Here is a 22,521-nt window from a genome sequence, read left to right as displayed (position 1 = left end):
CAGGAAAGTACGGGAAGCCATTGAAATCAAAAAACATAGTAATTTCAATCGGGACGAGGGTTTCAAGATCTCATCCACATGGAATCCAGTCATTAGTAAATGTAAGCGTAAACGAATATCGACAGTCGATAAATCGAAAATCGTTAGTGTTGTGTGTCGACAGAGTGACATCCCTAGTGCGCAAAACGTTCAAGCGGATAAACAAGACCAAGTGCGGGTAGTTCGAAAAACTCGCGCGGTTAGATGATGCTGATGTCAACTTAAGCCAGTCTTCTCCGAGACCACGGGGACAACGCCGTCCTCGAAACGTCGGAGGTAAATCTTAAAACTTAGATACGCGATTAAGTCCCGTTGTATAATTTAATAAGGAACATGATTTCTCTAATCTAATTCATGAATATGAGAGACGTGATCCCTTGGATCGGTTTCAGTAGAAAATAGGAAAGAGGATGTAGATTGTAGACTATGTAGACTATGTAGAGTAATCAGTATAAATCTATTTATGTATTAAGAATAAGAGTTATCGTTCCTAATAAAAAGCTTTAAAGTCTACGAAATATTACGAGAGAGAATGAAATACACATAGGGTTCGTGCGCAACATCAGAACGCCTCTCGAAGGAACTGATAATGGTCTAAACATGCAATATACCAAAGACAAGTTAGGTGCTAACTCGTCCCGAATGATCCAGCATAGCGAACATTGCCATTACCTATAGCTGTCATCATATTGGAGGGTCATGGATCATACCAGCAGCCACCTAGTGCAGCGCGCCATGTCTGATGCTGCTGGGGGAAATTCACATCCCCAGATAAAGAGCGAGAAATCCCCGTCTACGCATGCAAACTAGGACACAGCTCACCTCGCACAACAGTGAGCCAGGGTGCGTAGAGCTGCGCGAGGCGTGCGCGGCACTGCCGCGATCGGTAGCGATCGTCGTGTTCGTGTTTCGTGAGTAAGGCGCGAAGCACGCCCAGTGCCGTGCGCCGTTTTTGAGGGGCCTCGCGGAGGGATTGCTGCACCTGATGCTGCTGGGGGAATTCCCCAGATAAAGAGCGAGAAATCCCCATCTACGCATGCAAACTAGGACACAGCTCACCTCGCACAACAGTGAGCCAGGGTGCGTAGAGCTGCGCGAGGCGTGCGCGGCACTGCCGCGATCGGTAGCGATCGTCGTGTTCGTGTTTCGTGAGTAAGGCGCGAAGCACGCCCAGTGCCGTGCGCCGTTTTTGAGGGGCCTCGCGGAGGGATTGCTGCACCTGATGCTGCTGGGGGAATTCCCCAGATAAAGAGCGAGAAATCCCCATCTACGCATGCAAACTAGGACACAGCTCACCTCGCACAACAGTGAGCCAGGGTGCGTAGAGCTGCGCGAGGCGTGCGCGGCACTGCCGCGATCGGTAGCGATCGTCGTGTTCGTGTTTCGTGAGTAAGGCGCGAAGCACGCCCAGGGCCGTGCGCCGTTTCTGAGGGGCCTCGCGGAGGGATTGCTGCACCTGATGCTGCTGGGGGAATTCCCCAGATAAAGAGCGAGAAATCCCCATCTACGCATGCAAACTAGGACACAGCTCACCTCGCACAACAGTGAGCCAGGGTGCGTAGAGCTGCGCGAGGCGTGCGCGGCACTGCCGCGATCGGTAGCGATCGTCGTGTTCGTGTTTCGTGAGTAAGGCGCGAAGCACGCCCAGTGCCGTGCGCCGTTTTTGAGGGGCCTCGCGGAGGGATTGCTGCACCTGATGCTGCTGGGGGAATTCCCCAGATAAAGAGCGAGAAATCCCCATCTACGCATGCAAACTAGGACACAGCTCACCTCGCACAACAGTGAGCCAGGGTGCGTAGAGCTGCGCGAGGCGTGCGCGGCACTGCCGCGATCGGTAGCGATCGTCGTGTTCATGTTTCGTGAGTAAGGCGCGAAGCACGCCCAGTGCCGTGCGCCGTTTTTGAGGGGCCTCGCGGAGGGATTGCTGCACCTGATGCTGCTGGGGGAATTCCCCAGATAAAGAGCGAGAAATCCCCATCTACGCATGCAAACTAGGACACAGCTCACCTCGCACAACAGTGAGCCAGGGTGCGTAGAGCTGCGCGAGGCGTGCGCGGCACTGCCGCGATCGGTAGCGATCGTCGTGTTCGTGTTTCGTGAGTAAGGCGCGAAGCACGCCCAGGGCCGTGCGCCGTTTCTGAGGGGCCTCGCGGAGGGATTGCTGCACCTGATGCTGCTGGGGGAATTCCCCAGATAAAGAGCGAGAAATCCCCATCTACGCATGCAAACTAGGACACAGCTCACCTCGCACAACAGTGAGCCAGGGTGCGTAGAGCTGCGCGAGGCGTGCGCGGCACTGCCGCGATCGGTAGCGATCGTCGTGTTCATGTTTCGTGAGTAAGGCGCGAAGCACGCCCAGTGCCGTGCGCCGTTTTTGAGGGGCCTCGCGGAGGGATTGCTCCACCTGAAAAGTTTTTATGAAAATAACACTCCAAAAACATTCCCTGGTATATTTTCGTGAAACTAAAAGTGTGAATTGAAATATGTAAACCAAACATAGTTGTAGTTAAAATCTTTGAAAGCATAATTGTGCTAGGTGTTCTAAAAATAGATTTTGTGTTTGCTATAAAGTATGCCCAGCAAGAGGTCTAGCTACTTTCGGAATCGAAGATAATCGATAAAGTATGCATATAATTGTAACGGATACTTACTTGTTTCAGTAATACTCCTGACAGAAAATGCCTCATAATAAATTCCTCTGACAGTTTTAACTTTGCTGGGTCTGCAACAAATGTTACAAAACTTAGTAATGCATGTTACAAAAATTATTGTACTGATAAAAAGGCGTTTAAATTTCTTGTTATTCGTTTTTACCTTCATCCATATCTTTTCCCAGCTTGTTTGAGTGCAATGGCAAGTTGAATGGCACATAGTGTTCGTGCGAACATATCGTTTGGAGGAACGTGAATTTAAACTCGAACAGCGCTTTAGGCTCGCACGCTTTGAACTTGTCTAGGTATCTTTTGACTTGGCGGAACACGAAGCCACGATCCATAAACGACAGGCAAGACTGAAAGGTAAAATATTTTGTGAACTCTGAAATGATGTGAACTCTAGTGAGGCAGAATAAGGTGCAATTTCAATACATACCTTAAGAAATAAGGCAAGATTTTTGTTAAATATGTGGGTCTGCAGAGGCTGTTGCAGAATGTATGATGGCTCAACGGTTGTGACCAATTTTTCAATGTTGTCCAAGAGATCAGCGTGAAATCTTTCGTTTCGAGACATCTGTAACGCAAAAATTAATTCATAATCTGAAAACTTAACTAACGTTTAAACACTTTATTATAGATAGGTATTACCACACCTATTAGGTAACTACCGTGTGATTCGCGTCAAATCGTAGGTCGGGTGAAAATAAATCTTCATATATACGATGTATGATAAAGGATAGCACTCGTTTTTGTCAGGTAGAATATTAGGTATAATTATATGAACAATCCAATAAGAAAGCGATAAGTATATACATCAAGTAAAGACATCCAACCTATTTATCGTAAATTGATTACACATTTTTTATTAATTCGATTGACTATAATCCGTACACGGCGGGAAGAAGTTGATAACTCGCGGGAAAAAATGGGAGAAATTTGAACCTTATGCAATTTAATTTTAAGTTCAAATTTCTTCAATAAATTATCTCGAGTAATCAACTTCTTCCCGCCGAGTACCGAATAATGATAATGGAACTAACCTTAATCCTTCCAGTGTTAATAAGATATTGCGCCATGCTTTTGACTATAATATCGAAGAAGAAACTTGAGTACTGCATGAACTTGTGTCCCAGCAGGAAGTCTTGCTGGTTCGGGTCCACGAACATGTACAGTGGCGCCGTCAATACTGTGTGCAGTTTGAACTCTACGCAGTTGAACACGTACTGTAAGAGGGTACAATTTTATAAAAGTATGTATAATATGTTTTCATCATTTTGAGACGTACAAAAATAAATGGTTGTTACTGTTCAAATTTCCAAAAAGCAGTTTTCCAGCTTAGTTCTTCGTAAATTGTTTTTTTTTTATCATACAATCAGAAATACGTACAGTAATACGACACGACAGGAATTCAAACCGATACGCGACACACACGTACCGCTACACGATACGTACAGGAAGCTAAATACGGCTGGTCCCCGCGGGAGCGTCAGACCATTACCCTCACCTCCAAAATCAAATGGAACGAATAAAAAGAAGAACAAACACACAACTCGAAAACTATAATAATATTGCTACATTGAACGTGAGATCTCTACTATGCAGGAGGGAGGAGGCCTATGTCCGAAAATGGACAGCCCAATAGAAATAAGAAAATACTTATAATAAATATATACTGAATGTTAAAATTATCACATCTTATATGCACTTAAAAAATGAGTCTATAATGTTATAAATACAAATAATAATGAATGCTATACATTGTAATAATACTAAACTTCTATCTAATTAATGATAAGTTAATTAATGATATGTTAAGTTATGAAGTGATTTTAATGTAATTAATGTATATTTATGCATGGAATGTAATCATATGATGATGTAATCTATTGGAAAGTAAAGGCTTAATTATTATTATTATTATTAAATTGTTTTTTTTTTATCATACAATCAGAAATACGTACAGTAATACGACACGACAGGAATTCAAACCGATACGCGACACACACGTACCGCTACACGATACGTACAGGAAGCTAAATGAATGTCAAAAATTATAAACTTACCTTGACATAGCTATCCAGCAAATCTTTCCGTCCATAATCGTGAACCATATGCACAAAATGCACAATCAACTTGACAATCTGATAGCCCATATCCTGTGTGTAGCTTTTCTCTACCGTCTGAAATATAAATCCAGGCTTATATCATAAACTCTCCAAATCATAACATACTTAAACGAACGGATTCGGTATCCGCATATTTCCCTTAATATTATCTTACACAGATCAACCTAGCCCCAAACTAAGCAAAGCTATGGGTGCTAGGCGACGATATACATACTTATATATATAGAAAACACCCATGGCTCAGGAACAAATATTTGTGTTCATCACACAAATAATAATCTAATAATAATCCAATATTATTATGGAATAATAACATCAATAAATTGCTCTGATAATTAGCTTAAGATAATATTTATGTTAACGATTCATAAGTGCTTGTTGCTAGGCCTACATGAATAAAGTATATTTTGAGTTTAAGTTTGAGTTTGAGTTTGAATAAATGCCCTTACCGGGATTCGAACCCAGGACCATCGGCTTCACAGGCAGGGTCACTACCCACCAGGCCAGACCGGTCGTCAATTTATTATTTGCATGACTATTTGTCACTTACCATCAACTCAAACAGCTGGTTCAATATCGTCGGCAGGAACGCCACCAGCGCACTCAGTTTGATCGCGTGCGCGGCTTTCAAAGCGTTGCAGACGTCATTCCACGGCGGAGGCGACGGCGATGTCGGCGGCGAGTTGGTCTTGATCAGTCGCTCCGCTTGCACGAACAAGTTGTGCAGGTGTGTGTCACGGGTCGCTACCGTCGAGTCTAGGACCAGTTGGCAGCGGAAGAGTTGCATTTGCATAACTATTTGTCACTTACCATCAACTCAAACAGCTGGTTCAATATCGTCGGCAGGAACGCTACCAACGCACTCAATTTGATCGCGTGCGCGGCTTTCAAAGCGTTGCAGACGTCATTCCACGGCGGAGGCGACGGCGATGTCGGCGGCGAGTTGGTCTTGATCAGTCGCTCCGCTTGCACGAACAAGTTGTGCAGGTGTGTGTCACGGGCTTATATATATATATACATAGAAAACACCCATGACTCAGGAACAAATATTTGTGTTCATCACACAAATAAATGCCCTTACCGGGATTCGAACCCAGCCAACCCAGGACCATCGGCTTCACAGGCAGGGTCACTACCCACTAGGCCAGACCGGTCGTCAATTTATTATTTGCATGACTATTTGTCACTTACCATCAACTCAAACAGCTGGTTCAATATCGTCGGCAGGAACGCTACCAACGCACTCAATTTGATCGCGTGCGCGGCTTTCAAAGCGTTGCAGACGTCATTCCACGGCGGAGGCGACGGCGATGTCGGCGGCGAGTTGGTCTTGATCAGTCGCTCCGCTTGCACGAACAAGTTGTGCAGGTGTGTGTCTCGGGTCGCTACGGTCGAGTCTAGGACCAGTTGGCAGCGGAAGAGTTGCATTTGCATAACTATTTGTCACTTACCATCAACTCAAACAGCTGGTTCAATATCGTCGGCAGGAACGCCACCAGCGCACTCAGTTTGATCGCATGCGCGGCTTTCAAAGCGTTGCAGACGTCATTCCAGGGCGGAGGCGACGGCGATGTCGGCGGCGAGTTGGTTTTGATCAGTCGCTCCGCTTGCACGAACAAGTTGTGCAGGTGTGTGTCTCGGGTCGCTACGGTCGAGTCTAGGACCAGTTGGCAGCGGAAGAGTTGCATTTGCATAACTATTTGTCACTTACCATCAACTCAAACAGCTGGTTCAATATCGTCGGCAGGAACGCCACCAGCGCACTCAGTTTGATCGCATGCGCGGCTTTCAAAGCGTTGCAGACGTCATTCCACGGCGGAGGCGACGGCGATGTCGGCGGCGAGTTGGTTTTGATCAGTCGCTCCGCTTGCACGAACAAGTTGTGCAAGTGTGTGTCACGGGTTGCTACGGTCGAGTCTAGGACCAGTTGGCAGCGGAAGAGTTGCTTCTCGCCTTCCACCCAGATTACTTCGGGGCCTGCGTTCTGTGGGAACAGTTTAGTCAGAAAATGTGGAGTTAACTATATAACGTTTTTAATAATAATTCTTACAGGTTTTGTTACAAAAACATCGCAAAAATACCATAGTTACCAGTGGCGGCGCGTCAAACATATCCATAGGCAAGCCGGGGCTAATTTGGCTTACATATTTCCTTTACAACTCTGCTCAAACGTCCAAAAACAGGCAAGCCGGTGGGAATCGGCTTTTATGGACGTGCCGCCTTTTGATAGTTACTCAACCGATCAGCCCAAGAATTCAACGATCATTTAGAAAATCATGATCAAATGTCAACAATATAATTTAAGCACATATTTTTTTCCCAAGGCAGTACCTTTGCCTTTGCCGACGCAGGTATTAGTAGACTCAACCATCATATACCATTGCAATAAGGTTTTCAGTTGTAACAAACACATTACTTACTCCTTTACCAAGTCCGAGTGGCTGTATGGACAGATAACCCGATGGCAAATGCGTGGCTATGGAGAGATTCACGATCTCGTCCACAAACTTGTTGTTCTTCAGTAAGGGCACCCATGCGTAACTATAAATAAAAACAAAAATATAAGAAATCAATAAATGTCCAAACGATCATTGTTTATTTTTGGTGTAGATTTAACGTAGTTTATTCGCTTGGTCTGTTGGTTAATTTATCACTTGCAAATAAGAGAAAAGAGAAACAATAAAGCAAACGCTTTAACATGATCGGTCCTTGTGGAGACCCTGTGTAAGTCTTTGTTCAGCCTGGCATTCGGCTCATATGACAATGAATCATGAAATGTATTTATCAGTCATTTATGGTTGAACCTATCGCCGCGCACGATCACAATAATTGCATTGATCGAACGTGTCTGATTTATTCTTATTCACAGTAAGAACAAATACAGCAGAAACTAAGCATAACAAACAATATGAAGTAACAAACTTTAAAAAAAAACCACAATAAACATACAACCGAATTGATAACCTCCTGCTTTTGAGATTTGGAAGTCGGTTAAAAATGTCAAAGAAATCAAACAGTATTACCCAATACACGTCTCGACGTTAGCATCATTCTTCTTAGTCAAGTCGCAGGATATGTGGTAGAACGTGAACAGCAGATGGTGGTTTGGCGTGATGGTGGTTGGCAAGCGGATCTTAGCTTCGTCGCTCCATGAGGGGTTGGCGTTGTGGTGCAGCACTGAACACCGGTATTGCGTTGTCATGCCGGCTCGCCCGTAGACCACCTTCGATAATATATAAATTACTAGCGACCCGCCCCGGCTTCGCACGGGTTATCTTATACATAAACCTTCCTCTTGAATCACTCTATCTATTAAAAAAAACCGCATCAAAATCCGTTGCGTAGTTTTAAAGATTTAAGCATACATAGGGACAGACAGACAGCGGGAAGCGACTTTGTTTTATACTATGTAGTGATAACAGCTCAATCTAGTGAGTCATAGAGCCATAGACGGCGCATTACTAATCGTGCAAAGAAAGTCGCAACACAAATAAGTCGATCGGTTTCAGAAATAAATACCTAGGAGTCTAACAGCGTCTCACTATAAAAAGGAGAAAATGTTGAAATAAAACAATAATCTGGATACAGTTTTATTGTAACATAACTTCTGTTTAATTCCACCAGGCGGTCTAGCATGAGTTGCGTTCTCGCGCGCGACTCTATACATCTAGCGCGACTTCAAGTATGGAGTCGCGCGCGGGAACGCAACTCATGCTAGACCACCAGTTCTGCAGGCGCAGCACGGTTCCATTTTTATCGCATATCACTATGCGCGTCCCATTCGCACTTACATACTTGTTAGAACGTGACAGGCACGGTGACACGCGATAAAAACGCGACCGTACTACGCCGCCTGTTTGCTAATGTCACCAGCTCTAAATTAAAAGTGTCCTTCGTTTTTAAGCGACTTGATGTCTTCCTTAACAACTGGCTGAATGAAGCACAATATTGAAAGTCGTGGGGTACTGGGAAGAGCACAGACAATAAATAGGCAAGTAAGTTGTAATGAAGATCTTCTTAAAATGCAGAAAACGCCACCAACCTGTAAGGGTTTATTGTCGCCCGTGTCACTCTCCCTCAACTCAATGGAACAGGCGATATTCCTCGCGCGAGCGAACATTTTCTGCGACTCAAAGTTCAGCGACAGAGGCCTGACGTACAAGTGGTGTATGAAGGCCGCATACGGCTGTTCTGGTTCCATGTTGAGTGTGGCTAGTTCCAGGGTGAGTGGCGAGGCAGGGGGCAGTGGAAATGGCTTGAGTGCCGCGTATGCTGTTGTCATACAGTCTAAAAAGAATAAAGCAATTATGTATTATATTTTACATCTTGAATATGTCGTGGACTATGACCATTTCATGAAATGCCATTTTAGAATAAATCATTGGAGCGTCTCTTTTATTGCCATTTTTATATATTGTGACCTTTTTTGCCACTTTTGTGTTATTTCTACTCAGAATCACGAGCTCTTTCGATCCTAATGGGATAAAAAAAATGCCCCAGAGTTTTTTTTCCTATTGTGTTACCATTTCCCCATATACTACCATACACGGTAACAAAATGGAAAGTTCTTTCATGATTTCATGAAATGATTGCCACCTCATGAAATTCCCCCAATGATTGGCCCCATTGTGAGCGAAAAATTGTTTTTATTCATTTGATTTTCTACCTTAGGTATCGCAATACCACTAAGTTATATTAATCATAATATTGGATAGTGTGTTATAAATTTCGCCTTTATTCTGATTACATTAGGGTAAAAATTAAATGTATAAAAACCATTTGCCAATCCCGAACTAGAAACACCCGCTATCATATGGCACCCTCGTCATAACTCCTGCTGAGTGTCATTTTGGTGTTCTTTAACCGTTTCGGTGCGGAAGGCACGACATGCGTGTCATCAATGTTTTTAACGTGTGGCGTATGACACGATAGGCGTGCCATCATATTCTATGACGTAAGGCACGCCTGTCGTATTATGAAAAGATAGTTCGCCGCCACAGTCATAAGTTTTCGAATATGGAACACGCAACGAAACGGTTGTGTTTTGGATTTCTGTTTATTTATTCATCCATTAAACAATACACCTGTACTAATGTTACTTACTTGGTATTTGTTCGTTGCTAGGCGAAATGTTGATATTGAGCCAACCCGGTATAGTACTTAGCTTTGCTAACTTTTCCGGCTTCCGGAAATCTGACAGGATCTTTAGCAAATCATCGTCCGACATTTTGTTCGGCTCTTGACGGTAAATGGCGGGAAATTCGGGGGTCGTGTCCAAATCGTTGCTGTATAACCTGACAATGAAAATAAATAAAACAGCTGTAGAACTCGCGGAATATTTATCTTTTAACACACCCGAAAACCCGTGCCTAAAACCCGACTATCGGGTATTTTTTGATTCCGTTCCCAGGCCGGACGACTCGATAGTACGCGGTACTACACCTTTATATGAAGAAATTTTTGTGGCCTTGCCCGGATGTCTTGTTTGGCTGGGTGGCAATTAATGTGCTAACATGTCTTTGACTTGTAAATATATCATAAATAAAATACCTTTTTTTTTGTTTCTTATAACTTTTTTAGACAATGTTACTTAAAATAGTGATACATTTGAATGTAAACCTTGTACTCGCACACTAAAGTCCACATTTGAAGTAGTCTTGTGATGTGAAATAAATCGTTATGCGTGGTAAGGAAGAATTATAGTTATAGTTCGTTTTTTTAGCATTAGAAAGAACTTGAAAGAAGGTAAGCGATTTTGACATGTCTTTTAATTGAAAAACACTTTTTAACAATCAATAACTATTACTTAAGAAAGCAGAAGACTATAAAAGATCGTATTAGATTCATAATTGTTACATATTTACCGTAACTTATTTTTAAAATGCGTTTTTCAATTAAAAGACACATCAAGATTGTTTACCTTACTTCTAATGCTAAAAAAAACGAAGTATAGAACTTAAAAAAGAAAACTTAAATTTAACTATCGCCGGGCGGTAGTTGGTCAATTTTATATTTTCTTTATGAGAGATTAGGTATCCATTAGTATCATAAATCATCCATGTTTAAACATAATATCAGGAGACCATTTTATGAAAGCCTTAACCTGTAAAACAAGTGATCCCTTTTATATAATAAACTCATTTTCTAATAGAATGAGTTAAAAAGAGTTTTACAGCTTTCACTCGCAGCTAGTAAACGAGACTTGCTATAACTAACTAACAATGCAATATCCTTACTTAAATAACGGCTTCGCAGTCCAAGCAAACGGCATCCTATAGGTGCCAACACGGTGGGCGTACGACTGGACGGTTTTGTGGACCTTCAGTCCCAGGCGAGGGTCCTTGGTGGCTTTGAGGTAGGGCTCCAGAACTTGGCTCACGTGGCCTTGCAGGATTTTGTCAATTTTCACTACTAGAAACAGGTCTGGGTGGGGATTGTTTATTGACAAGAGGACCTGAAAAAAAACAATGTTTATTTTTTTATTAAAGAAGAGTGCAATTTATTAAAAAAATATAGGTAATCTAACAGTAATTCAACGTCATGGCAGGTATATCTTCCATACACAAATAATAATGTCCTTTGACAGCAGAAATAGATGGCACTGTATGACCCCGTATTTTTACTACGATGTCAAGCAGTAATGGTTGACAATCCACTTCCCATAAATCGTATGGCGTCGTAAAGCGCCATCTACTTCAGCTGACAAGATTTGAGACTGCAATATTTTGCAGTCTTAGAATCCCTTGTCTATGATAAAATAGTAGTTTGTGTTACAAGGGATCAAAACGATATATTTCCGTCAAGGGCGTACATTGAATCCTGAATGAAGCGATGGATTCTACAATAGAATCCCGAACGTAGTGAGGTGATAGAATCCCGAACGTAGTGAGGGATTCTAAAGTAGAATCCTGAGCGTAATGAGGGATTCAAGTGTTAACGCCCAAGACGAAATAATTTTGATACCGTGTGACACATACTGCTTTTCACATCAACTATGAGGAAAATAAAAAAATCTTAGTGTTGACGCAATCTGATGCTTAAACAGATTATTTAAACTAAAAAAATAATGTGCAAAAAAATGTAAAAATAGTGTGCTACAACAGAAAAGTGCCATTTTGATCCCTCCTAGCACGGAGAAAAAGTGCCACTTTGGTCCCTCCTAGCAGGGAAGAAAAAGCTCTTTTTCGAATAGGAAGCGTGAAAAGAAAATTGATTACCTGTCTCTTTGACCTAAACCATTCCTCCGGGATCAATTTAACATCTAACTTGACATCGCAGCTAAAGTTCTCGACCAGCGAGTTGGTATCCTCGACGTCCATGACTAGATCCTTCACCGCCGCGTGGTTCAGGTCAAAATGGAAGCTCTCCGTTAACTTCTTGCCGCTCCTTGCGTCGTATAGGGCGAGGTAAGTGAAGTAAGGTTCTACTTGGCATAATAGCTCTTTGTCGCCATCTATTGGCGCTTGTAACCTAAATTTTAAGCTTTCGCATTTGAGCAGTATTTTTTGGCCGAAGTGTTCTCTGAAAATAGAGTATAATGTTATTGTATTGTAGAAAAAAACACTCCATTGGTGACATATTTTTAGGTTGGAAAATCTACTCCACCAAACCAGGTATCAAAATTTGCGACAATCATGTTTCATGAACATTAGCTGTTGTTTTGGCGCTTGTAACCTAAATTTTAAGCTTTCGCATTTGAGCAGTATTTTTTGGCCGAAGTGTTCTCTGTAAATACACATACAATGTTATTGTATTGTAAAAAAAAATCACTCCATTGGTAACATATTTTAAGGTTGGGGAATCGACCCCAGAGCAGGTATCAAAATTTACAAATTATAAACATTAGCTGATTAGTAGGTTGACGAGCGGTAGCCCTCCAAACACGTCGTAAAATCAAACATTTAGTCATGTCTTCCCGATTGAGAATATCAAATTACAAATAAGAAGCTATGTGTCTTGCAGAAAAAATAGTTATACTTGGTCAAGCAAATCTTGTCAGTAAAAAAAGGCGCGAAATTCAAATTTTCTATGGGACGATATCCCTTCGCGCCTACATTTTTCAAATTTGCCGCCTTTTTCTACTGACAAGATCTGCTTGACCAAATATAGTCACTATAAAGTGGTGGACTATGGGCCAGATGGTGGCCAAGTCTTTTATCTACACCCAAAGTTTTTTAGCCACTTTTGGCTATATATCTTGTAAAAAACCTACTTAAATGGTTCCAACTGTGGTTCCGGCGACGGCGTCCGCTTATACGGCATGCTGAATATGTTAGCGCGGCACTCGTTGCGCGCCGCCGCTATGGACATGTCCGTCTCTCTGGAGTACCGCATCAGAAGGGGGTTCATGCTGTGCTCGAGGCCTTTCAGCGTTCCGTAGGTTGGAGGTGGCGGTTCTGCTGTCAGTGAGACATCTGCGTCTAAAGAAAGACACAGTTAATATTCATAAGTCTTTCTTTAAAAAAACTACATGTGCTTGCTTTTGAAAGGAGCTTTACACCTTTATGTTTTAAATGAGTAAGAGCCTTTTCCAATAATACCTACATATACTTGGTCAAGCAGATCTTGTCAGTAGAAAAAGGCGGTAAATTGAAAAATGTAGGCGCGAAGGGATATCGTCTAATATATCGATAATTTCACGCCTTTTTTACTGACAAGATTTACTTGACCAGCTATAGTTATCTCGCTTAGGTATAGGTCTGTTTTTTTATTCACTATTTTCAGTATGTATTTTATAGTTTAGGTAGTTGGCGTAAGATGATTGTGTAAATAAAAAGTTTGATTAGCGGGTTAATCAGGAGGAAACTTATTCCTCATTGGTAATACTGGAACTAATTAGCAAACTTAGGGGCATGGCACACTGCGGGATGTCGCCAATGTCGCCATAATACGCGCATAGCGTTGTCTGCTCCAACTTCGGAGCGACGTGCGAATCGGACGCAGTGTGCCATGCCCGTTAGAATTGGCCACGAGGAACATGCGGGAAAACTCCACAATAACGTGTAAACAAAATAACTGAGCTCGAGGCAAATATTAGAGCTTCAGCTTTATATATTGTTTCAACGTATTATAATACTCAACAATAGGTATTCATTGGCCTTTGATGGGCAAATGCAAAGAGAAATACTAATTACGCATATGGGGCACGTGGTATTGTTATGACGATAGATAGATAGAATACTCTTTATTGGCACACCTCAGTAAAAAGATACAAAATAACGATTTAAATGTAAAAGAAATACCAATTTAACACTGCTTGGAGAGGAGGATTCTTTGATATATTATGGTATTACCCCTATATTATTATTAGTTAATTAATATGGACTTTCGTCTATTTGCCTCTCTATGGCGTATCGCCCGAAAATGCAAGAGCGGTAGAGAGTGAGATAACGATTTCGGACAGAACCCAGTATCTATTTAAACAAAAAAACCTTTTAAAAAGGATGCAATACACAGCAAAGGTTTTTTTTTGTTCATTTATGTATTATCGGCGTCCTTCGGGAGAGTAATGTATTATGCGATAAGATAACACTAAACAGAGTAGGTACCCGTTTGATTAGATGCTTTTAAGGGTATTCATTTAGTAAAGTTTATTTATGGCAATGATGTTTATATTGTTGGTAATTGTTCTCTGTAGTCATTATTCTCGATTCGTATTGTAACGTAGCATTATCGATAATTACCTTCTTAGATAGTTTTGCAACTGAGGAAGGTTATAAATTAAATAAATATTATACTAACTAAGGACTAGTTTTTGACGGTCAAGAGGTTTTTAAAGTAGACTAAATTTGCTACAAAACAAGACTAGAAATATCTCTGTAGATCTAATAGTTTCCGAGATAAAGCCTTTCAAAATTTATATTTTTTTTGAACTTGAATTCGTTGACTATGTACCTCTTAATAAGTGCAGTATGTATGCACTTTTGTCTCAGGCGATGCCGCTTGGCACGGCTTTTATCAAATCAGCTTTGTTTATTTGAATACCTAAGGAACAGTTCCTAAGGTCAAACAAACAAAGCTGATTTGGGTTATTGCCGTAGCGAATTTACTGCTGACTGTTACAGTTACTGCTAAAGAGGTACAGTACCTCTTTAGCAGTAATTATACTTATAGTTTATTCATCTTAAAACGGTATGTGTAGTTAATACAAATTACCTTTATCTAATGCCTCATCCTGGTTGATTTCTGGACAATCCTGGTTCTTCTTCAAAGCCGCATTGAATGCGGTTATCCACTCATTCATTTCCTCCTCATTATCGGCCGAGAATGTGTAACCCTTTCCTCCAGACATACGTAACTCGAAACAGTGGCGTCCGCGCTTTGGGTTCTGTAAACAAAACATATCGTAGATAAGGTCACTTACAAAGAACTATTTGTGTCTGTAACACTAATTACATGGCGCCGAACAACACACATAGATAAGTATACTTTAATGGACGTTAATGTATCTTTCTAACTAGTTCTTTTGCGACTGTACGAATTCTGCGACTTTTACCGTATTCTCACATGCAAGGTCATTATTCCAGAAAATAGCCTAATGGTGCTCCCTTGGCTGTTATAAAATGTTATATGTATAACATCGAGTGATAGGGACAGCATGATAGTATTGATAGTATTTTATTATGTTGTCCTTGTCACACGATGTTATATAACATTTTATCACAGTCAATGTGGGAGCACCGTAAGAGGCACACGTGTTAAGTGCACGTAGGTAACATTGACAAAGAAACCAGTAGACGCCAGTGCATACGCCAAGAAATTCTAGAAATAAACACTTTCCTAGCACCACAGACAAAAGATTTTTTTAACTTACTTTGACAACGTCAGAACAAAAATCCATGACGATAGTGAGCTTCGTATCAGTTTTCTTTTCATCCTTATATACCTCGAGAATGTAAGCACCATCAGCTTCTCTGACCATTGAGCAATAGCGTTTTTTGAACGATTTCGAAGCGAGATTGCTGAATATTCTGTCTGAGCCGATTTCGGGCCCTTTGAGCAGGTAGCCTTCTTTGGTGCCAATGTCAACTTTGGCTGCTTGAGCTTCATTGTCGCTTTCCGTTTCAGCGTCTATGTCGTATACTTCTTCTATTAATTTGTTATCTATTGGTCTGGGAATTAAAAAAAAAACAATAGCTAAGGCTGGTTTTAGTGTCACGCGGACCGTCCGTGCGGATCGCTCCGCACCGGACCAATATGTATTAAGTTCAGGGAGCGTTTTAGAGTAAAGCTGACGGGTCCGCGCGGACGACCGTCCGCGTGGACAGCTTTCTCATACAATTTGACGGTGCGGAGCGATCCGCACGAACGGTCCGCGTGAGACTAAAACCAGCCTATTCGTTACGTGAACAAGAACAGCAAAATACGAGGGTTTCCCCTAACATTATTTGTAATAGAAGGTAATTTGTGCCGCATGGACGTTATTCTTTAAATTTCTTACATTCTAAGAAATGTTGATGACCCCATTCCTGAGAACGTTTAGAGTTCATTGAACCTCAACAAGCCGATTAACACATTATTATTAATTAAAACGTCTTCGTCGTCGTCTTGTTTTTGTTATTACCTCCGACGTTTCGATCGCAATATTGCGGTCGTGGTTCCATAATAATGTGTGAAAATCGTGAAAATTAATATTAGCATAACGCTGAACACAGTAACTACTTATTGCATGATAACTGTAGTTACAGATGCATTCAGGATTTTAGGTCAGGGTTTGACCTGCCTACCGCTAACATCGATAAATGGAATATCGTTTCTTGCCTCTCTGTCTCTTTTGCATATTCGAGTGACGATTGGCCCTCAGTACCTATATGGACCTCCTGGAAAAACTGATATGCTATTGCTAAATTGATATTTCAACCGGGAAGACGAATCTCGTTTGGTAGATATGCCATTCCTGAATTAAAAGACTGTGACCTTAACTTGCGGTCAAATAACGTGACTAACTGCGGTCAAGTGACATGAACAAAAAACATTGATGTGTCTGAGAATTGTTTTGCTGCGTGCAATGCGTGCATATCAATATTAAGATTTACAATGCAAGATATTGTAAATTATCTAAATACTGACTGATTATCATCAGTGTTATTTTAAACTATGTATTCTAATTTTGAATTTGTTTAGTATTGCGACAGTAACAAAAACTTGTTTACTTTTTTCCATGCAATTGATGGGAAATGAGTCACAGATCAGATAGACAGCCGACCTTGACAAGTATACTCGAGTTAGAACAGTGGCCTGCTCTCATGACCATGAAATGTTATGTTAATTGTGGTGCTAATGAGCTCTTCTGTTGTGGTTTCATTCAATCGTAGCTAATTATTCAATAGTTGCCCTGTTAAGCTTGTAAAACTCCTGCATTACGTGGACTCATAACAATTATAATCATATGTGTATCAATCCTGCTCCATTGAAAACAATTTGCTATTCAACTGCATTGTTTTGAATCATAATACCATTTAACATGATTACAAATCACTGTCATTACAATAACATATAATATTGTTACAAGGATAACTACACATTGGATTGTTATAATAATTATGTTACACAGTTTATCTCTAATATCTGGGAGATCGAGCTTTGTTCGGAAAACATATAAAACTCAAAAATGCGCGTTTTCCCAGAGATAAGACCTAGTAAGATCGCTTTTTCACCCCCGAAAACCAACATATACCAATAATCATCAAAATTGTTAGAGCCGTTTCCGAGATCCCCGAAATATATATATAATATACAAGAATTGCTCGTTTAAAAGTATTAAATAATAGATTGAATTAGTGAATCATATTGGCACCACCAATATCAGATACCTATTAGGTATTACAAGTTATCCCTATGGTGTAGTAGATAAGGTTTGGTTGGTTAGTTTGTTAATGAAATTTCACAATAATAAAGCGAGAACATGCAAGTGAAGTAATAATAAAAACAAGAAAAAAGTTTAGCGCAGGCTTTCTCATGTACAAAGGCTACAAATGCAAATCAGCAACATAGTACAAGTGCAAAAAATAAATGTCACACAGACAATGTAATTCCATTGAACCAATTTAGCTATAGTGTACAGAAAAATACTGTTAAGTAAGTACTTACCTGGGTAAATTAAGATATGTGCCAGAATAACTATTATACTTGAAGTGTATAAGATTCCAACTGGAAGCATAGCTGAGCAAGGCTTGTCGAGTGAGCAGAGGGCAAGTGGACGCAGTCCTCACGTCAGGCACCGCTGTTGTAACTGTTCGCCAGCGGCGCGGGAGGACCACACTCTGTAGATTATAGAGGCTGGCTTAACTTACTATATTGGATATGATTATTGCTTAGTACCGCTAATACTGTCCTATATAAGTTCTAGTCCAGATTCAATTTTTAATTGGTGATGAAATGAGACCTCCATAGAAAACTGTATGAGAAAGAATCATTTAATCATTTTTTGTGTGAGTTGCAGAGGACAGCACAAAAGCCACAAAGTGTCAAGCTTAAGTTTTCATGTTATGGCTGATGGGTTGAGCAAGCCTTTTGGCTTTCCATGCTCTATTTGTACCTTTTTCTTTCTTGGTGCAACAAGGTCTAAATATATAAATATATGCTACAAGATAACACACACTCTCACACAAAAGAGTGTTGCAGCGGGCAGCACCTCTCTTTTGGTGTCAATGTGAGTTTAAGTTTTTGATTTAGGCCATGAGGTGGTAGACTTTCATATGCCTGGACTGGTATAGTCATTTGTGATTTATTGATCATAATCATAACGGTCAGTATAGTCTAATTCTAGATATGGGGCATTCCATAACACAAAAAGGTTTACTTTGTTGGGAACCTGCAGAAATGTGTATTAATGCCTCATATAAGTATAGGTACCGTAAAACGAGGTGACTTTAGGAAATTTTGGGGATACTTTGATAGTTTTAAAACTGCCACTAAATTATCATTATTCATTATTTTCTCGAACTGTTCGTGTAACAAGTTAGATTATTATACATACTTGTTTACCTACTACTAAAAAATCCGAATAAAAATATGTAACGGCTGAAAAACTGAAATATCGAAGTCGCCCCTGCATTTGAAAGTCACCCCGGTTTACGGTACATATTGTGTACTCACAGAAACATCATCAGATGGGTATAAAAGAATGTCCCTAAGAGGATCATTCAGAAGAAGAGTCTTGTTTTCTTGAATATAGCTCTCAAAATCCAATGCTGTGCATTTCTTGGCTATGATGTTCTGAAACAATTTATAAAACTTGTTCTATTTTTTTTTGATAAAATTAAAATAATATCACTCAGATGTACAAAGATGTTTTGGAGAAAAAATGTGTACCTCCTTTACTACACAACACGGAAATGCTTAACCAAAGCACTAAACACGTTTCTCTAATCCTATTTACAGTATTCTAGCATTAAATATTATGTAAAATCGTGTTTAAAATACTTTTCTTATTTTATTATAAATTTAAAACAAATAAGATATCAATTCATTATTCTTATTGGAAACACAAATATGCTAGTATATGAATCACTGTACGTAACACAAACGCGTTTGTTTATTAAATATAAACAATAGATTTTTACTGTTCCAACAAAACCCGGCACTACTTTCACCGACAGAACACACCCTACATCACGGGAAGATTGAGAACACAAACAATTATATAACATTATGTATAAAACTAATCTTTCTTATGCATAATATGCAAATCGAACTTTCTTAGCGTTTTAATTCACAGTTAATTCATTAAATTAAACAATATTTACCTCGTACTCTGCACTACTCTTCCCCTTAGAGTTTATTGGAGGCATTGTATTTATTTTAAAATACGATACCCAATATTAATTAACTAGTCATTTTCTACACAAATAAGCAACATAAATGTGTTCATTGCGAATAAGAAGTCGATTGCACTTAAATAAGCAGAAAAATGGCCCAAGAAAAACAACGACCGCCTCTCAGAAATCGAGGAATACCACAGATGGGATAATATTTAGGAATTGACAGTTGTTAGCCCTACCACAGATAATTAACAATTAAATGGTACGTCCACACAAAAAATACAATATAGCTGGTCAAGCAAATCTTGTCAGTAAAAAAAGGCGCGAAATTTAAATTTTCTTTAATGCGCTGTGTGCAAGTACTTGAAGGTGATCATGCTAGTCCTTTTACATATTGCAGTAGATTGGCAGCACTGGCTAGCTGTCACTGTCAATATATGATCAAACGAGCTTCGCAAGCGAACGTAGTGATTATATGCTCTTTGCAAGCGAAGTTCGATCAATATTATATGACTCGCTTCATTGGAAGATATTTATAAACTGATTGTAACATGAATCTAGTATAAGGATGCTACCTTCTATGGATTGTAATTTTTTTTTGTTTTGTTTTGAACATAATAACGTAGGTTCCGTAGGTTTCATATTTATATTGTGAATATGCTGTTCGGCAAAAAATAATGAAGTTGAAAGTGGTAGGCCTTAGCCGAGGTAAGTGTGTTTAATACTTCGTTTACTTTTCCAAGTTTGCAGGGTCCCGCAGCTTTTCTGCATAGCTATTTATACCTTATACTATCCGAAATTTGTATGTACTTAATAAACTCGTTCTGAGCATTTGGATATTAGACACAAATACGTAATAGTTAGTCAAATGTAGTGAAATAAATCTAACCTTTCTCCTCCTAATGCTTATTTTTCTGATTTGGCCTGGATTTGGCTAATTCATGTTTCAAAAAACGTTTCTATTTCGTCAATTCATATCATTAGATATTTCCGATGTTAAATAAAACGCCAGAAGGTTATTGCTTGAAGTTTATAACTTTTTAAAGATACATAATTCATATGTAATTCATAATTCTCGCAGAGGGTTATTAATAATGATGTAGGTACATGATCAGGTTGGTGTAAAAATATTCTGAGATGTTTGATAAGTTTATTGTATTTAATTTTAATATTTCACCACCTTTTCTTACATATCAGGTAAGTCAGCTTGGAAACTTGAGACTTTATTCAAACACTATTTCTGTCCCCATGATACCAAGTGAGGCAATATGTAGGTATATTATTATGAACAAACTAAAAATAAAGGATATAATGTTTACATTACTATGATCATTGTTAATATTTGGCATTACAACAGTGTTTGTCAAAAATAAAACAAATATTTTTATATTGTGAAAATATGTATGGTTTTATAAAAATATTATGTACAATGCATGTTTATTCTATTCTCAAATAGGCTAGGTATGCTCAAAATTGAATATTGATGTAAGTAAGGATAACCTGCCTTGTACTTAGGTGGTTGCAACCTCTGATTTTGGTCCCAATAAGGTCTAGTTTCCCCTCTGCATTGGAAGGTCAGATGGCAGTAAAAACTAGAGCCTACGTCAATTCTTGGGATTAGTTGTCAAACGGACCCCAGGCCCCCATGAGCAGTGGCAAATGCCAGGATAACGCGAGGAAGAAGAAGAACCTCTGATTTTGTCCACATTCCACAACAAAAACTTTGGTAACGAAATTACCAATTTTATGAGGATACTCCATTGTTAAGGAAGATTACTCAACTATCTATGGGAGTAAGTAGATAAATTATTTAACTACAGAAATTAATTTCATTTTCATGCAATAGTAATAGAAAACAACACTTTTATTAAACACACAAGGTGTGAATGGAAAGAATGAGTGAAAGAAGGCTGACAAAGAGAGTGTATAAGGGAGAAGTAGAAGAGGGAGTTGGAAGGGGCAGACCTCGGCGGACTTTCTTCGATCAGATCGGGGAAATCCTGAAGAAAGGCCAGGTCAAGAGCACCCTAAACCGGCGAGCGTGTATGAGGAATATTATGAAAGTAACGTATTACGAAAGAGGTATGTCAGGATCGTAGCAAGTGGAAATCCGTGGTCTCTGCCTACCCCTCCGGGAAATAGGCGTGATTATATATATGTATATGTATGTATGTACAAGGAGTGAACAATTGTTAGGGTTCTTTATAGTCTCCAAAATTTGAATTTTCTACTTCCTTATAGCTGAGACTTTGCCTATGATGGATTCATTTGATTTCTAACCTAGCATAAAAATGTATATGATACAGCACAGCATGGTGTAATAGGCATTAGAGTGTTGAAAATATATTAACTGAAAGTGTCACATGTATGTAGTAGTGGCAGGTATATTTTGGCTGAGTACATCAATTCTAGGAGATTTACCTATGTACTATGTTCTTTTATTTATGTATGCAAATGTATGTTCATTTAATATCTAATATTTAATTTTTCGAGATACTTACCTACAATATTAAAGTGACAATTCCAAATATAAGCCAAGAATCTGACATTCAAATATAATTGCTTAGCTTCTGCTTAGGGCGTTATTCCATCTGTCCCAGGGGCGTATTTACCCTAGGGCCAAGGGGGCCATGGCCCGGGGCGGCAGGCCGCAGGGGGGCGGCGAAGCCGCCCCCTCGCGGCTCGGCTTTTTCTGGGCGCCTTTTATAATCAAACTTAGCTATATTTTTTATTATATTTTAATTGACATTTAAATTAATAAACAAACGAATGCTTCAAACCCCACCAATTGCTTAAAATATCTACCAACAAGTACCTAAATTAAGCAACGTTTTCGTTCAAGAAGTATTAGTACGGCGTGATCAGTTGTTAGCCGAGTTGAGGAAGCGCAAAACGTCATTCGGCATAGTGACGACCAATTTTGTCTTCTTAGGTAAGTAA

General features: G+C 39.9%; 1 protein-coding gene across 1 annotated transcript in view; it reads right to left on the bottom strand.

The window, feature by feature from the left end:
* The window catches only part of LOC134648380 (dedicator of cytokinesis protein 9), a 58,673-nt gene extending 38,896 nt beyond the window's left edge, over positions 1 to 19,777 (bottom strand). The window contains exons 1-19 of the mRNA XM_063502909.1: positions 19,567 to 19,777; positions 18,917 to 19,036; positions 17,909 to 18,081; positions 15,633 to 15,930; positions 14,975 to 15,146; positions 13,032 to 13,239; positions 12,037 to 12,340; positions 11,056 to 11,273; positions 9,923 to 10,113; positions 8,862 to 9,106; positions 7,843 to 8,042; positions 7,240 to 7,360; positions 6,531 to 6,803; positions 4,757 to 4,873; positions 3,734 to 3,916; positions 3,130 to 3,267; positions 2,854 to 3,049; positions 2,691 to 2,761; positions 2,284 to 2,443 (exon numbers count right to left, since the gene is read on the bottom strand). Of these exons, the coding sequence (XP_063358979.1) occupies positions 2,284 to 2,443; positions 2,691 to 2,761; positions 2,854 to 3,049; positions 3,130 to 3,267; positions 3,734 to 3,916; positions 4,757 to 4,873; positions 6,531 to 6,803; positions 7,240 to 7,360; positions 7,843 to 8,042; positions 8,862 to 9,106; positions 9,923 to 10,113; positions 11,056 to 11,273; positions 12,037 to 12,340; positions 13,032 to 13,239; positions 14,975 to 15,146; positions 15,633 to 15,930; positions 17,909 to 18,081; positions 18,917 to 19,036; positions 19,567 to 19,611 (3,433 nt within the window). The 5' untranslated portion in view covers positions 19,612 to 19,777. The remainder of the gene's footprint in view (positions 1 to 2,283; positions 2,444 to 2,690; positions 2,762 to 2,853; positions 3,050 to 3,129; positions 3,268 to 3,733; positions 3,917 to 4,756; positions 4,874 to 6,530; positions 6,804 to 7,239; positions 7,361 to 7,842; positions 8,043 to 8,861; positions 9,107 to 9,922; positions 10,114 to 11,055; positions 11,274 to 12,036; positions 12,341 to 13,031; positions 13,240 to 14,974; positions 15,147 to 15,632; positions 15,931 to 17,908; positions 18,082 to 18,916; positions 19,037 to 19,566) is intronic.
* Positions 19,778 to 22,521: the final 2,744 nt, after the last annotated feature.

The sequence above is a fragment of the Cydia amplana genome, chromosome 5 (genome assembly GCF_948474715.1).
Source record: "Cydia amplana chromosome 5, ilCydAmpl1.1, whole genome shotgun sequence".
NCBI classification, from domain to species: Eukaryota; Metazoa; Arthropoda; class Insecta; order Lepidoptera; family Tortricidae; genus Cydia; species Cydia amplana.
The sequence above is the reverse complement of the archived record's forward strand: the minus strand, read 5'-3'. Positions and strand labels throughout refer to the sequence as shown.